The sequence below is a fragment of the Cariama cristata genome, unplaced genomic scaffold (assembly GCF_000690535.1).
Source record: "Cariama cristata isolate BGI_N322 unplaced genomic scaffold, ASM69053v1 scaffold18256, whole genome shotgun sequence".
Lineage (NCBI taxonomy): Eukaryota > Metazoa > Chordata > Aves > Cariamiformes > Cariamidae > Cariama > Cariama cristata.
The window spans coordinates 23,031-43,890 of NW_009622917.1; the positions used below are offsets into that span (position 1 = coordinate 23,031).

General features: G+C 39.9%; 1 protein-coding gene across 1 annotated transcript in view; it reads right to left on the reverse strand.

Moving 5' to 3' along the window:
- Positions 1-5,774: 5,774 nt before the first annotated feature.
- Positions 5,775-20,860, reverse strand: part of DAPK1 (death-associated protein kinase 1) — a gene marked incomplete at its 5' end in the record, with an annotated part of 48,419 nt that continues 33,333 nt past the window's right edge. Inside the window, 7 exons of the mRNA XM_009702537.1 lie at positions 5,775-7,249; positions 7,834-8,022; positions 9,517-9,637; positions 10,898-11,036; positions 13,363-13,560; positions 15,374-15,562; positions 18,058-18,280. Coding sequence (XP_009700839.1) covers positions 6,017-7,249; positions 7,834-8,022; positions 9,517-9,637; positions 10,898-11,036; positions 13,363-13,560; positions 15,374-15,562; positions 18,058-18,280 — 2,292 coding nt within the window. The remainder of the gene's footprint in view (positions 7,250-7,833; positions 8,023-9,516; positions 9,638-10,897; positions 11,037-13,362; positions 13,561-15,373; positions 15,563-18,057; positions 18,281-20,860) is intronic.

Consider the following 20,860-nt stretch of genomic DNA (forward strand, 5'->3'; position numbering starts at 1 on the left):
ATCCTTACTGAAGGATACTGAAGAATGCATAAAGCAAGCCTGAATTTCTCCCTGAGATGATTTTCTTTTGTGGCTGTAGGAGTTCCTAGAGATCTTTCCAAGCCATGCTAGCAAGAAAGAGGATAACTGCATGGTGCGAAGTCACAACCAGGGAAGTCGTTCTTCTCCTGACACTCGACCTTCTGCTGAAATATATTTTCCCTGTTTTGTTAAGTACAAACAAACACTGCACCTTGGAGAATGAATGGCAAACGGGGAGGTCATTTGGTGGCTTTGTGTTCATTCTTTACACCCATCCAGTAAACCCAAACTGACACCAGTAGATTAGGTTCCTTTTCACATTTTCCTGAGAAAGCAGTAACAACCGCTTTACAAAGCACTGCTCAGTCAGGTAGCATTACCTGGGATAAGAAGGACTGGAAATCCTTCTCTTCCCAGTAGCAGTCCCAAGCTCTGGGCCTTGGCTCAGTTCCCGAAGGATACAGAGAAACTGTGTTAATCCATCAGTTTAACCTTTCATGCAGCTCCTTTCTGAACCTCTGTAAGCAGACTGATACTTCAGGTCACCACCTCAAGCTGCCCCTGAAACCTTTACTTGCACTTGACTGCCAGGTCTAACAGCTGCAAGCATCACTTCCTTCTGACTGTGAGCAACCCAGGAAATTTAGCCCATCTTATCTGATGCTAATTTGGTTACGGTGACTCACCCCCTTCCATGATTTCCAGGCTAATTGCTACAACATTCTAGAGCTGCCAACACAATCCCGAGGGGTCTATAGAAAATTTTGATTCAAAGTGTTCTAGTTGTAGAGGATGGTGGTTTAACGCCTTATGTATAACCAAATCAAAGAATATAATCCTAGCTATCAAAGCTTTTAATGGGTGGAAATAGCTCCAAAATAATCTCTTTCTTGCTTCTTCTACAGATGCATACCTTAGGAATGATGAAATAATCCACACTATAGTCTTAGGAAAGTAGGATCTGCTTCTGTCCTGCAACTCACCTGGGTTTGACACTGGCTTTCATGTCCACTGACACATTGCCTTCAGCACAAAATTCAAGACCTATACCCTCTGTTTTCCATAGTAATAAAAACTTTGGCTCAGCAGTAGTTGATTGCACTCAGCACTCTGTGGAATTTTTTTCCACCACATTTGCAAGGAATAGAAATAACTAAAAAAAGATGCCAGCTACAAAGTTGTAGTGCTTTGTAGGTAAATTTAGTGATAGCAGGATTTGCTGATGTTATCCCAATGTTCCCAGCAGATGACCCTTCTCTCCGCACTCCCTTTGCTTAGCTGATTCACTCACTACATACGTTTTGGCTTGGAAGGAGCAATGTGCAAGGTATACTGATTCATCTCTAGGGGGAAACAGGCGGTAACAATCGAAGTACACTTCTTTGTGGCCAGGCTGAAATAGCAGATTTTGCAATGCAACAAGCAGCTCAAAAAGTGAAGCAGACAGTGACTCAGAGTTGTACACACGCGATCTTTTAACAGCATCAGCAGTCTAACCCCCTTAATGGAAGAGCCCTCCCTTCTCTCCCATGTTTCCCTGGCAAGTTTTGAAGAGTACAGTTTTACCCTCCCCTCCCCATGCACCACATGCTGGTGTCTCACCCAGCCCTTACTCACTCAAGCAAATTCCACCCCCTGTGCTGGGTAACCCCCTCTCTCCCAGCCTCAACTGCTGAGATGCAGCAGAAGCATCCTGACCGTACTTCCAACACCTACGGCCCAAAGCTTCTCGAAGTCAGTTACTCTCAGCTGTGACAGCGCCTGAGTCCACAGGGAAGATGCCCCACTGAGCTGCACTCTTTGGATCCTGTGCGGGTATGAGAGAGTGCGTATTGCTGAACCTGGCTGCAGAGACACCAGAAATGCCTGAACTATTGCAGCAGGTGATACGACGTTTCAGCCGGAGGAGGAAGTATGGGCGCAGGCTGCGAAAATCTCTTTGCCAGCAAACCCATGTAAGATCCAGCATGCTTAAACATTTACTCCCATTCAAGACCTCTTACCACACTGCACCGGATTATTCCTAGTCTTCCTCTCTGCCTAGGAGATGTGAATGCGTATTACTTGTGTAGGTGTCCTAGGCTTAGTGGCAGCAGGACCCAGAGTTTGGGCAAGACAGTCAAGGGTTGTCCCGTCTCGGGCAGGGCTGTCATTTTGTAAGGTACATCCAACTGACTCAGCAACATGGTTGCATTCTGAAGAATGATCTTTAAATATGCATGTTTTGGATTTAGACCTCACCCAGGGTAGTCTGGCTGGTGCAGAAATGCTAGGTCAATTTGGTTAATGCAAACCTGAACCACATCTACTGGCTTTGAGGCAGCATTAGCTGCTGGCCCTACTGTTCCTGTAGAGCTTGTTAGGATAAACAGTGTAGCCACACAGAGGGGTACCAGCAGTCCTCTTCTATATACAGCTCACCTGACTTTTGGAGACCCAAACACTTCTACCTGCAAAGTCCGAGTGCCTTGGCTGTAACCCTTTTGGAAACTAAGTACTTCAGGCATTGTTAAAAACTGATTTTCTTCCTCTTTCTATTCGTTACCTTGCCTTCCAAGTCAGACAGTCTGGAAAGATACAGGAGTGAATCTCTGGTTCTGTTTAATGTTTTTTTTGTGATCCGTTGGACCAAGTTTAACAAAGTCAAGTAGCAATACATTTTAATATTGTATGTAGTGCTTTCAGGCCATCTTCAAAGGAGGTACTGCACTGCTCCATCTCCTCTGACCTAAAAAGAGGTTTCAGCCAACAGCACACTTCATTTACTTTGTTTGGAGTTACAACTTGGGCATTACTCCTGCATTTCATTGGCAAAGCTGAAATAATGACACGATTCGAATCAAGGCACCTGTTTTAAACAATGGTGCTGCAACACAGCATCTTTGGAACATTGGGGCTAATCTGCTATATCCTCAAAACTGTGTTTCAGAAGCTCTGCTCTGAAGCTACAAAGAAGAGCAAGGAAGAGAGTCTCCTAATGGTTAGTATCCAGCTTCACTTATTTCACTGGCAGGAGCTGAGCTTAACATCTTCCTTGCACAAACTATACATAATTTACCTTTATGGCTGAACTTTTTTGATCTTGCAAAGACTTCCATTTCCTCCATTTCTGGAGTGAGTCAGGCAGAATCAGTGCATTTTAAACAGTTCTAAAAACTGTGGAATTAAGATCTGCTCCTAGTAGCATTCACAAAACAAAGCAGAAAAAAAAATCAATAAAAGTGAAGCAACTGAAGTGATGCTCACTTGTATCACTTTGCTAACCTTTTTTTGTCAAAATCGTCATTCAGGACAATGATTTTTTTTTTTTTTTGTGTGTGTGTCAGTGGCACGTGATTTATAGGAAAGCAATCCAAAGCTATCCTATGACTGTGATTCACTTTCCTGAACCTATTTACCATGAAAACTGTAAATGATGCAATAGGCTGTGACTGCTATTCAAAGATCCATCATAGCATCCGCTAAGTAATTTATACTCTCAGGGCTGCATTTTACAGTAATTGGATGCAGAGAATTGTCAGGAACTTGCTGTTGGGACAGGAAAAAAAAAAAAAAGAAAAAAAAGAAAAAAGATAAAAACTACTGCATCAATGTTGTTAAGACAGCCATGCATCTTGAGCGTGCATCAAGCATCCGGGGAGGCAGGCAGAGGAGGAGCTACCTGGTATCTCAGAATCTTGCCACTCCACCATAAGCAGTACCGTGGTGAATTAAATCCCAACTAACAGCCACCACTGACAGCTTTGCATTGGAAAAGCACCTCACAGTAGTCTCTTCTCTCACAGGACTTGTGATACCAAGTCCCACTCCCCTGCAGTTACACTGACTCAGTGAAGGTAGCTCCAAGTTTGATGCCTGAGGAACAAGCCTAAAGAAACCAGTTAGAAATGTCTTAAAAGATGAGAAAGACCCCTCCACATACCAGAATCTGACAGAAGTGCTGAACACGTCCACAGCTGGAAGGTCAGGTGTGGTGGTGGCCATGAAGTTACACAGGCAAGCATGGGCTGCGGAAAGCTGGGCTCTTCCCTGAGCAATTTTGCGCAGTGGTGGGAGATGCTGAACTCAGTTCATCAGAGGCAGATGGCATCAGAGGCATCAGGGCACAGACACGTCAGGGTAGGACTGCTCATTAACCATACTTCTCATTGAGGACTAGATTTTTAAAAAAATGTTTACCAAAGGAGCCCAGTGATGCCTGGGGAAGGATTTAATAAGCAAGGGCAAAATATGCAAAGAAAGGTAGTGGGAAATGGTAACTAGCATTTTAAGATGAGTCCATTTAATTCCTTTGCATCATACACAGGGAGAAGGTATTGTGCAGAGCTGCCTGCATAGAGCGCCATTACAGAGACTGTGCAGCTATCCGTGAGTGGTGCTGAGAGTTTAAATAAGCAGCAGCAGCACACTCCCTCATGTGATAAGGGGATCTTTAATGTAAAGGACCATTACCGCAACACAGGTTCTAACATAGTGTTCTCCCCCTTTACAACACAGCATAATCTGGAGGATTCCCGATGACAGGCTCGCATCTGCTGTTTTGGTTTCCATTGTAAAAAAACCACAAAGAAAAAAAAATATGTAGCAAACAGCTTTGGCTTGCCATTTGTCAAAATCAATGCAAATCCATCTGCTGCAGTGGGTCCACCTCTGCAGTAAACATATAAACAAATATTCCTCCAGCATACTAAAAAATCCCCCTGAAGTGACACAGAAGGTTCCCAGAACTTCAGAAACCAGGCATTGCTTCTCCAGGATTGCAACTGTAAGGAAAAGACAAGTTTCGGTCCCTTTCAGCTACAGAATATGAATGACAAGGATGCAACAAGCAACAGTTTATTTGTAGAAAAATCCTTTAAAAGTTTACTACATTGTAAGATTAAGGAAAAAAATAGTATTAATATATGTACATACAATATATATAAACAAACACACATCGCACCATTAAAATTACATGCTTTTTAGAACAGAGAATGGGTCATATTCCCTCATATCAATTTTAAAGTTATCACTGCAAGAAACCTTGCTTCCTTTTTGTTTTTATCCCCATCAAAGTTTTCAAGTACAGGAAGTAAGTAATGCAGGATCTAATAGTAGAAAACCTTTGTTATACACAAATTACAACTGACAGCTATACAATATTATTCTGCTGTATCCAACACTTGTGTTTTTTGAATGATGATATGAAATTTTACCTGAGGTGTATGGAAATAATGAAGCATGATTATTGGCAAGTGTAAGAGATTTTCACATTATCATTTGACTGTAATTGAAGTTGGTTATGTATCACATGTCTATACCCATAGTACTGGCACAAGAATGCTCTGCGCGAGTCATCAACAATGTCTTAGAAGTGCAGGAAAAATTAAAAGGCAAGCACCACTTGCAATGATGAGCATGCAGACAATTTCAGTGAAACAGAGGTAGCATGTTCTTGTAACTCCAGCAGGGTCATTCAAATCAACTGCACCCTCCCTTCTGCAAAAGGCACTCACTTTTTTCAGCTATAAACAATGTGGTTTTAAATTCAGTCAGATTGACCACAAATGGTGGATGTCTCTCCTTACAAGTATAAAAAAAATGTTAAGCAGAAGACACTATGAAAAGAAAAAAATGGGTGTAAGAATTACACATTTCAGGAAATCTGTGCTATTCCTCTCCCCCTACCTTTCATGGGGAGAAGCAAAGTATTTTATAAAACAGTTGCAGTATGTAATCCAAAAGTTAAGACTTTGCAGTTAAAATGGCAGTATTAAGCAGCACATTATGTATCAGGAATAATTTTAAAACACCAGAAGTACACCAGCCTTCTTAATAGATAAAAAGCAACAATTCACAGTTAGAAGTAGAAAGTTTATGCACAAAAAGGTGGTGATGGAGAAGGATAAAGATCCTTTGATGTAAAACCTCATAAATGAAAATGCACAGAAGCTCTTGTACTGTATCTTTTATCCCTTCTGCAGTTTGAAAAGATGTCCGTGCAAAACACCTGCTCTTACCGTGACACTACAGAGCTAATCGAGTTATAAGATGTGCCACTGTTGCAACTGGAAGCATAAGCCTCTTGACCATTAGCATCTAAATTTATTTTGAATACAGAAGATGCCTTCAGTAAAAAGTCTGCTGCATCTCTGCGACCTAATTCTCTCAGCTTAGACATTAGGATACCTACAGTGCTCTCAGGAGCATTACTCCACTCCTGCAGAAGGGCATGGACTGGACTTGAGAGAAAGTCATTTTGTGTTCCATTATTTGTATTGTACTTTGCAACAAGATCAGGGAGGCCCAGGTTCATGGCTAGAAGGCACCAATCTTTGCCCATAGGATCAGGTGGATCCAAAAGTCGACTTAGTTTTCTCCTGGTAAGTAGATTCAGATCAGAAACATGAATATCCATTCCTAGGCTTCCCTGGGAGTAGACATCAAGACAACCAAAGCACAGTATACTGCTAAAGCTCTCTTTATATCCCCCCATAGTGTTAGTTAGTGACGTCTCCTTTTGACTCTGCGCACGGAAAAAGTCTCTAGGCTGGTAGACCATTACTGGTTCATGATGTTCCCTCAGCTGCTGAGGACTAAGGTAGTATTTCCCAGTCAGAAGGCCTGGTAAGGTTGTGGCTATTAAGTTATCAATGGTGCTGCATACAGAATCCAGAAGTAAACAGCACTTGATCTTCTCTGTTTCCAGTCCTCTAACTTGAACCTCTATACCCTGACCATGGTTGACCAGCAGCACTAAAAGCTCAGCTCCACGATTCATAATCTTTGATCCGTTTACCCACAGACGTATATCAGCATCTCCCTCTGTGCTTTGTTGATGAATCCACCTGCAGAGATTCACCTGAACTTTATGAAAAATTCCACAAGGAAATGGGGTAAGATGTTCCACAGGAACGATTCTAACACCACCATAAATCAACACCTCATCCTCCTCATCTGTCCAAGACCTGTGGAGATTGTCAGTCTTTATGAGAGCAGGAATATCCACCATTGCTCCACTGCTAAGGTCCCTTGCACAAATATCCATGGCATCCAAAATCTGTATCAGTTCTTCCACATCACTATCTGTCACCAGACGCTGGATGTCCTCTATAGTGTACCGACCTCTATAGTGATGGAGGGCTTTTGGGTTCTCCACTGACAGGATTTTTCCAAGGACATTTGAACAGAGCCAGCGAGGATCCAGAAGCACAACATCTTGGACAGTTTCACTCTGCATAATGTTAATCTGTTTATAAATATGAAAGTTACTATTTACATCTTGTGAAATACAACATGACACCCCAAGTTCTCTCCTTCCTAACTTACTGACCCCATCATTTAATTAACACGGCTGACAGGAGAAAAACAAACAATGCATTTTAAATTATTGCAAGTATTCAGAACGAAGAGCAGATCTTGTTGATTTCCACTAGTAATGAAGCCATTGGAACCCGACAGCTGTCAAGCCTAGCCATGCCCTGCATGCTATTTATGCAAAGGTGTTTTCCTACGATTCAGTTTCTAATGGACACACATAAGTTTCTCATATGCAGTGAGAACATTAGGCACTGCCTCATTTAAGATGACAGCACACTTACGCTTTCTGGGTATTTTATATTCTTACAACTATAGCAATAAACTGTAATTCTTCCTGTCTCAAAAGAAATAATGTTGAATGAAATAGGAGCCACAAGACAGTAATGATAACAAAATGTTTTAAGAGGGAGGAAAAAAACCCCAACAAACTACGGACATATGCTTAATTAAGCAATACTTTACCAGAGCAGTATTTTGCTAATAAAGAGATGCAATTTAGATAAAAACACTTACTTCTCCTATGCTATGCAACTGCTGTGCAATATGCCGTAGGTCATCTTCGCTTGCGAGGGGATTAAGCTGTTCCTGTACGTCATATACAAACTGCTGCAAAGACATCAGCTGGTTGGGTCCATTCATTTTTCTCCATGAAGGCAGTGTGGAGATTATTTTTTCACACAGATGAGTCATAGGTGGGCAAGTCTTACAAAAGCATAGAAAACGTACATTTGTAATTCTGCTCTGCTGAGAATAACAGTAGTATTGTTGTTGCTTTCTTTTTTTTTAATGGAGGTTATGAGGTCTCATGCATTCATCATGTACATTCACATCTGAAGAATTCCCCTTGTGACGGATCCTTACTCTTCCATCTGGCATTCACTTGGCGTTAAGATCTACCTTTTCTTAATAAAGTGAATTCCAGAAACAACTTTTTTGTTGAAACAAGCAAACTTTCCTAACATCACCGTGATTACAAAGGGCATCCTGACATATGGAACAACGTTTGGTTTTATATAGTCCTGCCTTCTTAAATATGCTGACCACCTGAAACAGTGACTTCAAATTGTATCAATTGCCTTCATGCGTCTAGAAGTTAATCTTTATTTCAGAAATTGTCAACATTTAATTAAAATCTGTACTTATCAATATCTGTACAGGACCGATTTATTTCAACAGGTGAGACAGCAGGGTACCAGATAAGAAGTAAAGATGGTACTTTTATTTATTCATTGTCTTGGACATCACCGACGCCTTCGTCCTACACTCTCCAGCCACAACACGCACTTCTTATCCAGCAAAGCCCTCCAGATTTCAAGCTAGTGACCACGGCTACGATAAAGTTTTGTCAGAGAAGAAAAGCTTATTAAATCAAGAGACTATTGGGAACATAAAATAGGCCAAATTTTGCATGAAACCAAACGTTTTCCTCGATCTAGAGAATGAACTCAGTAATACATTCACTTTTAACTCATTAAAAAAAAAAAAATCTATCAGAATTAGCTGCGGAAAGTCTTGTTGGTGTGTCACACAAGTAAGAGGGCCTTTGGTATGAAGAAATTTAAATCCATTTAGCATAGGCTACGTAACAACTTGACTTGGTCACCCTCAGTATGGAAGTCTCTGTGGGTTCATGGTGATAACATCAAACCGTGACTATTTTACATTTAGTCTTATATACATATACCTACACATACATAGACACTTCAAGCAAATGCATACTCAGTTCACACATCTATATTGGGAATTATCTTTCTAACAGTTGAAGAAACTGTGCTACTCTGGTGTTTTTATTTAATTTTATTTTTTTACAAAAAACTTACTTGTCTGAAATATATTCTGTTTCTCTGTAATACTAGGCCAATAAAAAAAGATTAAAAAAAGAGTCAACGCTGGAATTCAATCACTGTCAATTCAAAATATGAAAATATAACTTTGAACTGAAAATCTCAAATCGTTTCCTTTCAAGAGAGATCACTTTGGTGACCTGTGTAAAACATCTACAATTTTGAAAATGTTGACTGAATCTTTGATGTCAGGAGTTTGTTTATCACCAAGTCTGTCATGCATGCTGCTAAAAAATTGGAACAGCGCTCATTTCTTTATGTTTCATAATGTAAGTACTAAATTTACATTAAATTATTACACAAGATTTGCACATTTTGGGTAGCCCAACCCAGACCATTAGACATTACTTACAGAAACTATCTGGCTTCTTATTTCTTGCAAGTGATTTCTGAGAAGTTTCATATCTTTAGACCCAGATGCTCCAGCATCCAAGACAAATAACTTGTCTGAAATTTGCAGATCATTTCCAAATCTAAGACAGTAAAAACAAGCAATTATTTACTTAGTCCCAAATCCAGTTTTATTTCTTAATCCAGCTGTACTTCAGTCTTAAATTACAAAAGACTTGTTTTTCTTCAGGGAATGATGAAAAAGTTTAAGTACTGATTATGCTAAGATATTTTATAAGCACAGACAGCATAGCTGCTCTCTAATTGTCTTGAAAATAAACAGAGATATTGACAGAAGATTGTTATATTTCCTAAGGAAGAAGCCTGAAGATGCGTAAGAAAATTACAACTGTCTCACAGGACTTGTAATTACAAAACAAAGGGATAGAAATCTTTTTAAGGCCTTCATATTTGTTGTTTTCTTTTTTCTACCTTTACATAGTTCAGTTGTCACTGCTATTGGCACCAGCTATCTTTCTCACTTCCTTTTGACTTTTCAACTGCACATACTTGTTTTCCTAGCTTCGGACTTCCAACACCAAAGATTACGCACGGGTATTTTCTGTTGGTTTATTTCAATTGATTAAGATATTGCCCTGCCACTGTTGTGCTGGAATTCCTACATCTGTTTCTCGTATAGCCCAGACAAGTGTCTATGCTCAGAGGTATGGTTAGTTCCTCATACCATGTGTTACCCACTTATGTGCTCACTGTGAATATGATTGTTGCTTTACACAATAGTATGTTTGTGAAAAATTCCCTATTTCCATCTACAATTAGCACGCTCTCCAAACATTTGCTGAAGAAGCCTAGAAGTTTCCCTAACTTCTAGGTACCTCTGGATGATGTTGTTACCTGTGTAACTCCACAATGCTACTTCACAGACTGTGTAGGGAGTACCTCCAGGTCTGGTTTAAGTTTTCTGTCTACCCATCCTACATCAATTCAGAGCAAAGGGTGGCTCTCCTGTAAAGCTTCCTCTTTTGTATCCAGAGTTTGTAGCTGAGAACTGCCCACTTTTCTGAGACTGCTGCAAAACCTGAGCACCAGGATGTTAAGACAAATGGCTGAGACGGGCCTTTGGAGGTATCCCAGTGTGTCTACAGGGTGAGACTACCTAAGCCTTACTCATTTTTGCACCACTCGGCTCACTTAAGGCAGCTCACTCACTGTAATATTGGTAAATGTTTCAATTTTTGCACAATATAAGCTTCCTGAACATACTAAAAGCATCATAAAGCTTAAGCTGCATAAAAACCTTTCACAGATGCCTACGAATTTTAGTATTCTTTCTTTCCAATTGACATGTTTAAACACTACATATAAATACACTCCCCACTTACCTGTTCCTGATTTCTTTCAACAATGAAATGTCCTTGTCATACCAAAATTCTCCCCCAACAGGCCGAGGAAGATTCACTATGTCAGCATGCGTGGCGACCAAAACAACACGCAGCGGACTTTTCAGCTTTCCACCAAACACTAGAAGAGAAACAAGAGCACTCCCTCACTATGAGACATGGCTATGGAGATGGCTGTCTTACTGATCCCGGAAAGTAGCAATACATTTTACATTCTTCATACCAATCACTTTTGCAGTGGATTTACTCTAAGCACAGCCGTACTGTGCTTACGCCACTGGTGCTTTGGCCGTTATCTGCCTATAGGATTATCTATATAATGTCCAATTTGAATAGCTAGACTCTTTGGATAACATCAGATACATTGATATTACATGACTTTAATTAACAAAAACATTAATCAATAACACTAATGATATATCTATTAACTACAAACTATGACAGCGTGAGGAAAAATAATTAAAAATAACAGCTTCTTGGAAGGGTTTCTCATAATCTTTGGATGGTCCTTAATACTACGGGTGCAGAGTAGAGGATTATAAGTAGAACACAAAATGTCTACAACATTCATACGTTGGTGTGAATGCTATTTTGCAGTACTTACACAAACAATGACCTCTCACTTAGGTGAGAGTTAAGTAGGAAAGCCTGGCAGAAACCATGAAAAAAAAGAATGAGAAAGAAAGAAAGATACAAATGGCATGAATGAGGTGACAGTACAGAACAATCTTTTCTCAAACTGATCTCCCAGAAAAGAGGAGACGTCATTAGACTACTTTTAAAAAAGATAGTACATCCAATCCTGCTGTTTTAGTCTGAAAAGACTTCACATGGGAGAAATATGCTTACATCACTGCTCAGTTTTCATCAACTAAGAGCTACAGAATCTTGATTCATTCGTAAAAAGCCACATTTTCCCAAATTTCTGCATAGCACTTCAAGATAAATATTTTCTAATTGTAAATTATTTTTTTTTTTTTTTTTTTTGGGCAGCTGAAGGACTTAGACAAAATAACTGGAAAGTAATTCTAAAAGCTTAAGTTTTCTGCTAATATCAGTTACCACCTATTACTTGAGAGATTTGTAATGGTATAAAAATGCACAGTACCCAAACTGAGCTGACCAGTACAAACACTGATTAAGCAAAGTCTCTAAATAATGATGATAATTAGATCAGCAAGAAGACATGATTAACTCAAATTCTAACTTGGTCAAACCAAGAACCAAGTTTCCTCACTTGACTGAGGAGCTGTGAAAAGCTTCCATCAATCACAAATCATCTGTATTTTCAGCTTTGATACTTTTCTGCAAATTTCTGAGCTTTTAATTCCAGAAGTAATTTCATGTTGGTTAGATCCAAATGCTCATATTGTTAACCTTGTGATCTAATCTAAAATGGAAAATAAAAGCCGTGCAAATGCTTGAACTGAAAACTGAAGATCTGCCTTGGCTCATCATCATTATTATTATCTGGCTGAGATAATGCACACAGAATTGAGCAGAACACAAAAAGTGAGGGGAAATACTCTTTGCACCATTGTTTTGATATGATTGTCTGGTGAGTCCTTAGCAGTGTATAAATGCCCATGAGCACTGAGTTAGATCCATTGGCTGGAATAGCATTTCGGTTCATAGAACCAAGATGCATGTCAGAGCTTGTTTCGTCCATGAAACTGTCACAGTCTGCAGACCAATGCTCAGCTACAAAGATGAACAAGTTATATGATGTATATATACACCTAGACCTACAGAACTTTTAAGAAAAAAAGTTATCTAAGCTTATTTGTTTGCCTGCCAAGTAACTTTCAGTTAGTACACTTGAATATAAAACAAGTAAACTTCCTTAAAACCTGTGCAAAGTCTGAGAATATGTGAAGTGAAATTTACAAGAAATACTGATTTATGTACACCCCGATGCACCAAAAGGTTAACAACTTTGAAGTCCAAATACAACTGAAATCAAACATGTTAAAGTTGCATGTACTGACAGATATTGCCACTCCACAATGTCGTTCTGTCCTGCTGTCACCGACAGGACTACTTTATACTGGAAACACTGTATATTGGGGCTAGCTGTAAGCAGAATTTAAGCAATGCATCTAAAACTGGTTTTAAATGATTCCAACCCTCTGAAACACTTTTCCAGGCAGGTTATCTGACATAAAACTTCATCTGCCATTTATGGATGTAAATCTCAGTGCCAGAAGAGGCTGCACTGTACCTCATGACCCTTTTTAGTTGGACCAAGTGGTGTGTAGAACTCTCTGGGATTGTTCCACAGATAAAATTCTCCCTCTCCAAGAAACCTTGTGTAAAGTCTGTTTGAATACATGGGGCTGAAGATACATAACAGCACCCAACATGGACAACGTACAAAGTTGCAGAGAAACATAAGCAGCTTTATCCTACAGTCCCCTAATATCTCATTAAGAGGCAGAAGAGCATACCTATTGGCTCCTCAACTGGGACTAACGATTTCAGGAAACTGAGCCAAAAGGTCACTTGGTTTAACTGGATTTCATAAGGCTCCTCAAGACTAAAAAGCACTATGTGAACAGCAGTGGGATCATTTGCAGCAAAATAATCGTAACAGCAGAAATACACAGGATTCCCAGAGAATTCCCAGATGCTGAAATCACCAACTCCTGAAAAACAGACAAACAGATGAAGATATCACACTTTGTCAGTAAGCACGAAGCATCTTTCAGCCATGCAAAGACAAACAAAAGACTTAATCTGATTTAAACTTTCAGAAAGATAAAACTGTATGCATGTGAGAAAGCAAGACTGCAAATGCAATCATGAACAAAGGGAACGGGTTTCAGTCAGTTTCAGAGGTCGAGAAGTTAGGTCCTCACAATCTGTTCCTCTCTCACATTCACTTCTCTAGGACATTCAGCTGGATGCCACATGGAAACATCTGTATGTTAAACGCATGCAGCCTTACACATTAAACTGGCCTTTTCCTTGCACAACAGCAATGGATCTTTTAATTCCTTTGAAAAATAAGAATAACGGCTCCCATTATTTTCCTGCTCACCCCAAAAAGCTCAAAATTTTTCCTCTTAACACACCACTACTACTATTAAAAACAGCTGAATGATATTCTCAAAAAAGACACTTTGCTTTACAGAATTATACTTTTCATATTACGTGAAGTCAGGACTGAAGAATCACCATGTTAAGGATCCCAACAACGCTGTGCTTCTTTTTGCCATCTCCTTTAGCTTCAGGCAGGAAAAGTATTAGTGTCTCGCACTTTATGGCACTTCCCAGATGCAGCATCTGATTAGCATGAAGTCTCCCACACTTTTACTACCTCTATTTAAATAAATGCTGATTAAGATGCACCACAAACTTCTAGAATAAGAGAAGCCAGAAACCTCAAATCTGCTGTTATGAGTACAGCTATTCAGACTTCACCCATGTGCACGCTTTCGTTCGATATCACGACAGCACAGAGAATGAAAAGAAACCCCTTCTGACAGTCTGTTGCACAACTCTCACCGCAGAATTTGACTTGGTTTCAAATTACACTGAAAGAGGAAATTAGCTGGACAAAGAACAAGCTTTAGCTACATGGCAAACTCTTCAGAATTTAGGACAAATGTTTTGTCACTGCATGTGTTAGTGTATGAATACACTGCGTTCATAAGTAGGTTTCTCTCTCCAAAATAAAACCTTGATTAATCCTAACTCAGCTTCAAAATTGCAGCTGCTAAGGCATGCCAAAATTTTCCTTATGAAGAAGTAATCCTACTGGGAGAGATCTCACTTCCTATGTAATGATTAGTATGGCTGGTGGTGTATAGGCACCATTTGTATGGTCTTTACAGTCAAAAGCCGTATATGTACTTACTGAACTTCTCTGACTAACCCCTCTTACTGGTAACTGATTTCAACCGAAGAGCAGTTAGCTTCCTTTCAAAAAAATGAAATCAGAAGCTCCACTCACCATGTTTGGTGAGCTCCAGGGCTCACCAAACATGCTTCAGCCCTGTCACAGGATGAGAATGGTAGGTGCTCTATACTGCTGGGAACCACTTACAGGGTGAGGACACTTGGGTCTATGGGACCAGATTAAATCTGATAAAATCCCCAGAGGGCATACAGTATAGGTGAAGGAGCCTTCACACTAGTAGCTGGTTTGCCAGCCCACTCCTATTATACCAAATCCCTCCTTCCTTCTGCCCCACCTATTCACCTCAAACACACTTCTATGTGAAACTGTAAGGATCCGACACAAGTGATTACTATGTGTATTGCAGGTACAGAACTTCAAACAGATTTACTTTCTGCTTAAACAAACTAAACCCCATGAGTGTAGGATTCTGAACCACAGTCACTACCATACCAAGACAGATTTCTGCTCCCCCTCCGTTTTTAAAAAAAACCCCAAGCAACATGGCATTAACCATCCCACGGCATTAAGGCACACCAGCTCAGGGCTGTGCTTACCATGCAAGCAGGCATTTTGAATGTCAATGGCCTTGGTGGACTGGTCATCAGCAGAGAAGTGAGAGTGATGAGCAGGTGAAACGAAAGCTTCTAATACTCCCTTGGTCAGGCCTGGCTCAAACATCATACTACGGCTTCTCACACTGACATTCTCACAACCAGGATAAAGATTCGTAATGCTTACTGAAACTGGGTCAGGGAAAGGAAAATGAGATTACAAACCATGTTAAAATCACAACCAGATCACTTCAAAATAAGTATGAAAGGCATAAAAGCTGATTAAAAAAGCAAAAATGCTCTTCAAAGAAAGCACATGACTACCAAGCTGTGAGCATACACAACTACATCCTTATTCTGAATGATGAAAAGGGAAATATTAGAATGTTCCCATACAGCACTTATTGCCCTTTAGCAGATACACTGCTGGGTGGGAAGCATATAAAAAAACCTGAATTATTTGGGAATGAAAGTTTTCAATAGTGAAAGTTCTTGTATGTTGCAAAAATATACTGCTTTTTTAGCTAAGGGCTGCTATTTCACAGCATGGTCTATTTTTATCGGCATGGAAATGCTACATATTCCTATAGTTGATTCCTGTAAGTAAGAATAAAAATGTCATGTGTAACAACTGTTTCTGGGGAGGTGGGCAAGAAAATCAAGCCCTTAAACAAAATTATTTTACTAACAAGCAATTTGTTTAGTTCGTGGTTAATTCGGATACCCTAAAAGTAAATGAGAAACAAAAGGGCTTTTTAATTGGCTTGCACCATCTAGTGGAGAAAGGAAAGATTTATTTTCTCCACTAGATGCTGAATTCTAATATTTGGGTTTTAATATAGAAAGAAACTATTTGTCAGCTGTAAAACTCTATTTTCATGTTTGATCTTCTAGCTTAATATTTAAATCCTTAGGCTCTTGTAAATAAATACATGGTGAATTCACACACTTATTTTTACAGAATTTAAACAAACCTAAGCACATGATCAAGTACAGATCAAATTGTGCTAGTTTAAATGTTTATCTGATTATGTCACTCAACCTATAACATTATTTACATGTTATACAATGATTTTCATCCAAAAAGAACAGATTCTGAAACAAGCAAGACCTAAAACTCCAAACATTAAAACACCACCATAGTAGCTTTGTTTGCATAGAACTGCACAAGTTTCAAGTGTGCATAGCACTGCACAACTTTCTTGCTTTATGTCTAGGTAAGCTATTTTCAAATGCATGCTTCAAATTCACCATTATTTCTATAATGATTTGCCAATGTGAGTGGCAATCTTGTCTGATTTTATGATGTTGTGAGCACATAACACCTATCCTCTGGTTCCGGTACTAACAGACCTCTAAAAAAACCCAAACAAACAAACAAAAAAACCCCAAAAAAACCCACCCAAACGAAAAAATACTTGTCTTCAGTCAAAACCTTCCTGCACTGCCTCCAGGAACTGATATTCCTTGAGTGACTTATCTCCCCTTGTATGACACAGTAAATCAAGATAAATAAATCAAGAACTTCCAATTGATTCATTTAATCAATTTCTTTATTCTGTTGTCACAGCTGTCAGCCCCTTGTGTTAAGTAAACAGCAAATGCAGTAACAACCTCTGTGCCAGGTGTCTTGTCTTGTTAAGCCACTCTGAGTACCTTATAGCTTCCTGAGGTGACTAGAGAAAAAGTAGAGATGAAAACTACTACTAGCACTGTTCTAACTTTACTTAAAAATGATGAATGAAACCTAAACCTGCAAGTATTATGCAAAGGTTTTTAAAGAAAAAGGCAACCCTGACTCCATCTAAAACTTGTGTAGTAAGACTACTTCTAAACATCAGTTTAAACTTGAGCTCCTCAAGGTGCCTGCTTAGCTTGTATACATTGTGCAGCCTTTCAGTGTTAGAAAATGGACCTGGACAAATAGTTCATTACCCTTTCCAGTGTCCTTCTGCCACAACTGTGGGTTCTTCCAAAGCTGGACACGTGCTGAAGTGTAAATGCAGCTAGTTCCTCCACATCCTGCAGCTCTTCCCACTTCACACAGGGCCAACTGGTGCTACCCAGGTGAAGTTTCCCTATTATTTGCACACATCTACTTCAGTTTAGAAAACCTCCACTTTCAACTTGTTTGGAGACAATTTTAGACACCTCTGACTGGGCTAATCCACTCCTGTACCTTACAGAAAAGCACTCCAAGGCATCAAAGGCAGTTCTGAATCCTCTGTTACTACTTACAGATCACATAAAGATGCAGCAACTATTTCAGTTTTGCACAGAGTTTTTTGAAGCTACTCAAACAAAAAGGCTGACAAAACATAATCCCCAAAACCATGACAGTGGAATCTAGTCACAACACTGGCACTCATAGCCTAGGACTTTTTGCGAAAAATAAACGTTAGTGTTCATAAGTCCTGTCTTCCACTCTCTTAGTTCACTTACGCAGCACGTGAATAAACAAAACCTTAACCACTCCTGCACCCTCCACACCCACTGCTCCTCTTCACTCTTACTTTAGATACAAGCCTGTGCACAGAGAATTCAATACCCTCTCCACTTTGCTTTGGTTTCTTACACGTTTAGCCTGTCCTGTCTTTTGCAGTGCAACCAACAGCTCTTCCTTAGGAGCTATACAGACTAAGAGGAAAATGTTTTCTTGTTCAAATGTTACAGCTTTGAAGCCGTACCTGAAGGTTTGGAAGACAAAGGAGATGGGGGGAATCTGGTTGAGTTTGTGGAGGACAGCCTAGGCCTACGTCTTCGGAAAAAGCTTCGTATCAGGCCACACTTGAGAGACTCCACAAGGGTTGTTTTTCCAGCCCCAGAGTGTCCAAACAACTTCAGTTTGATCCGAGGCTGCGGATTCTGCGTGTGCCGCAGTTGCTGGATAAAAAGCCCTCGGTGTGTATCCTAAAATTCAACGTAAAGAAGAAATCAGAACATGTGGCAGGGAACTTTTGCCTCCCAACAAACTCAAAATACAAGGTTTAGATAACACTTTCTTGCCAGGCAGTTCATCTGGACCAGTTCCTCCATGTGCTTCATCATGCAAGTGATCAATTACTGGCAGAAGCGCAGGGACAGGTAAACAAGGCACTGCTCACTGCTTGCTCTCAAGAGCCACCTTGAGTCTTCATGACAATCACACATGCCTTCAGGCTCAACATCAGTGAATGGGATCACTTTGACCTCTGATGGGAGAGGGCAAAACAGGAAAAACTAGCCTCTTTAAGCACTCATTCTCCTTACCTGAAAGTTTCAGTAGCATAACCAATATCCATAATCTTATATAAAATACATGCAGCATTAAAGAATTCTGCAGTGACAGCTACCAGCTGAGCAATCTGAAAACTTGATGTGCATTTCCCCTCTTCTTTACATCAACTTTTTATGTATTTCTCATATTTCAGAGAATTCTCTTCTTCCCACTCCCTCCTCCTCCCACCCAGTTCTCTGTTTATTTCCACTTCAATTCTTTGCAAGGTAAATATTGCTTTTCCCAGACCACTCTTATCTCTCCTTTCCCCACACACTAATTCTTCTTTGCTGTAAAAGACCTCTTGCATACTATTCACCTTCCATTTTTCTACCCCTCTACTGCAAGTGTACATCCTCTAGACTGGTTTCCCTCTTTACTCCCAAATCTCAGCAGAACTGCCTCCCTACTTAATTCTCTCACAATGCGCCCTCTGTGTGCATTCGTTGTCTCTTCCACAGCTGCAATCTCATCCTCCTACACAGGCCTTCCTCAAACCCAACCACATCTCCTACAGAAGAGCCTCCCCCATTGCCCCTCGGTATCTTGCCTTGTAGTAAGTATCTGAAGGATACTCCTTCTGTGTCTGCCAGAGTCAGGAATAAACAAATCAAATCTGTCTTTGCCTCTTGCTGGGCAAAGAGAAATCAGACATGGATGCTCTATTTCCCACTCAGGCTGAGCTTGAAAAATCAATCAACAAGGGGATGCAGTGCAGGACAGCAAACTATCAAGCATCTCTTAACACAGAAAGACCTGTATTAAGGAAACAGGGAGATACAGAAAGGTGGAAGGGCAAAGAAACTAGCTTCATTTTCCTTTCCTTCACACCTCCATTTGGAGCTGAGAGAAAGGCTCTGTTGTTCTGCATTTGTACTGAGATTAACATGTAGGATGAGTCATTAAATGAGCACCTACAGTCCCCCCAAATTATAAGCATGCAGCAATTAAGCTGAGAAATTTGACAGAAATAGTAGTGCGTATAATTTAGTTCCTTCCTTGCTAACAGGCGTTTATTAAATAAGTTAGTCACAATGCAAATACTGCACCCCCTCATGGCTAATACTGAATCCTCTGTGAGAGCCAGCCTGACAGTAGGTTCTTCACATGTGTGCTATTTGGGACAAAACCCTCCACAGGCATTGAAAATGAAACAAGTGTCAGGTATGTTCTGTACTAGATGATATTGATCATTTTGAGTAGTACTAGAAAATTTTCACTCATTTGATGTGATTTATTAATTTCAATTGATCAGATTCTCTGTTGCAAAGTATACTCTGAGGAAGTATACGATTATCATACTTTTTGCCCATATATATAGGCAGGCCTTCAATAATTAAGTATACTCTGCTATCAAGAAGAGAGTTACGGCTACTAACATCTTTCAGAAGAGATTTATCTGACCTTCTCCTTTTTGTTCTCGGTCAACTTGTATTAGTTCCATATTTACATCATGACTAAACACAAATTTATCCACCTGCATGAAGACATAGGCAAGGGTTCAGTACGGGGACACAACTATCCAAACCAGATCTTGCTATGACAAATGTTTACAAAAGCCATAATTGCAAAGGAACCCCGAACTTCAGCACTTTCCGACATCTTCACTGATACATTTTACAATCCTAGCAAGCATAGACTTACTGGAAGGACTAAAGGGCATGATTCTACTTCCACCTTGGCAATGCCTGGTACACACCATCTTCAATTGCTGCTCTGAAATGGTCATTTCTTTAAGTTTTCCATAGACCCACCAGCATAATTAAAACAGGATTGTTTTAATTAGTCTGGCTTTTGCCTGTAATCTCCAGGCAAGTGGTCCCTGAACCTTCACGGTGTAAGTGATGCTGCCTATCCAGAATAACCAATGCATATCACATGTGTAAGACTTACTGCCTTACAACAAGCCCAGATCAGCGTTCTGTTCCAGTTGTCAGGGAATTTGGAAATACTGAAATTGCAGAATTAAAAGAAGACATTGAGAACTTATGCAACTATTCCATACCGTATTAGAGTTTCCAGAAGGGGCACAAACCTCTTATACTTCATAACCCTAATCTGACTAAAATGGTGATTGTGGGGAAATAAGTCCTCTTGTGGGATGTGCTAATTCTTAATAGTTTATTTTCCAGTTCCTTCTAAACACTTTAGATGATTTGCTAGGCACTGTCAGAGACAGGATAAGATAGATCCTTAGCCATTTTTGTTAATACATACATACTAGCTTTACTTGA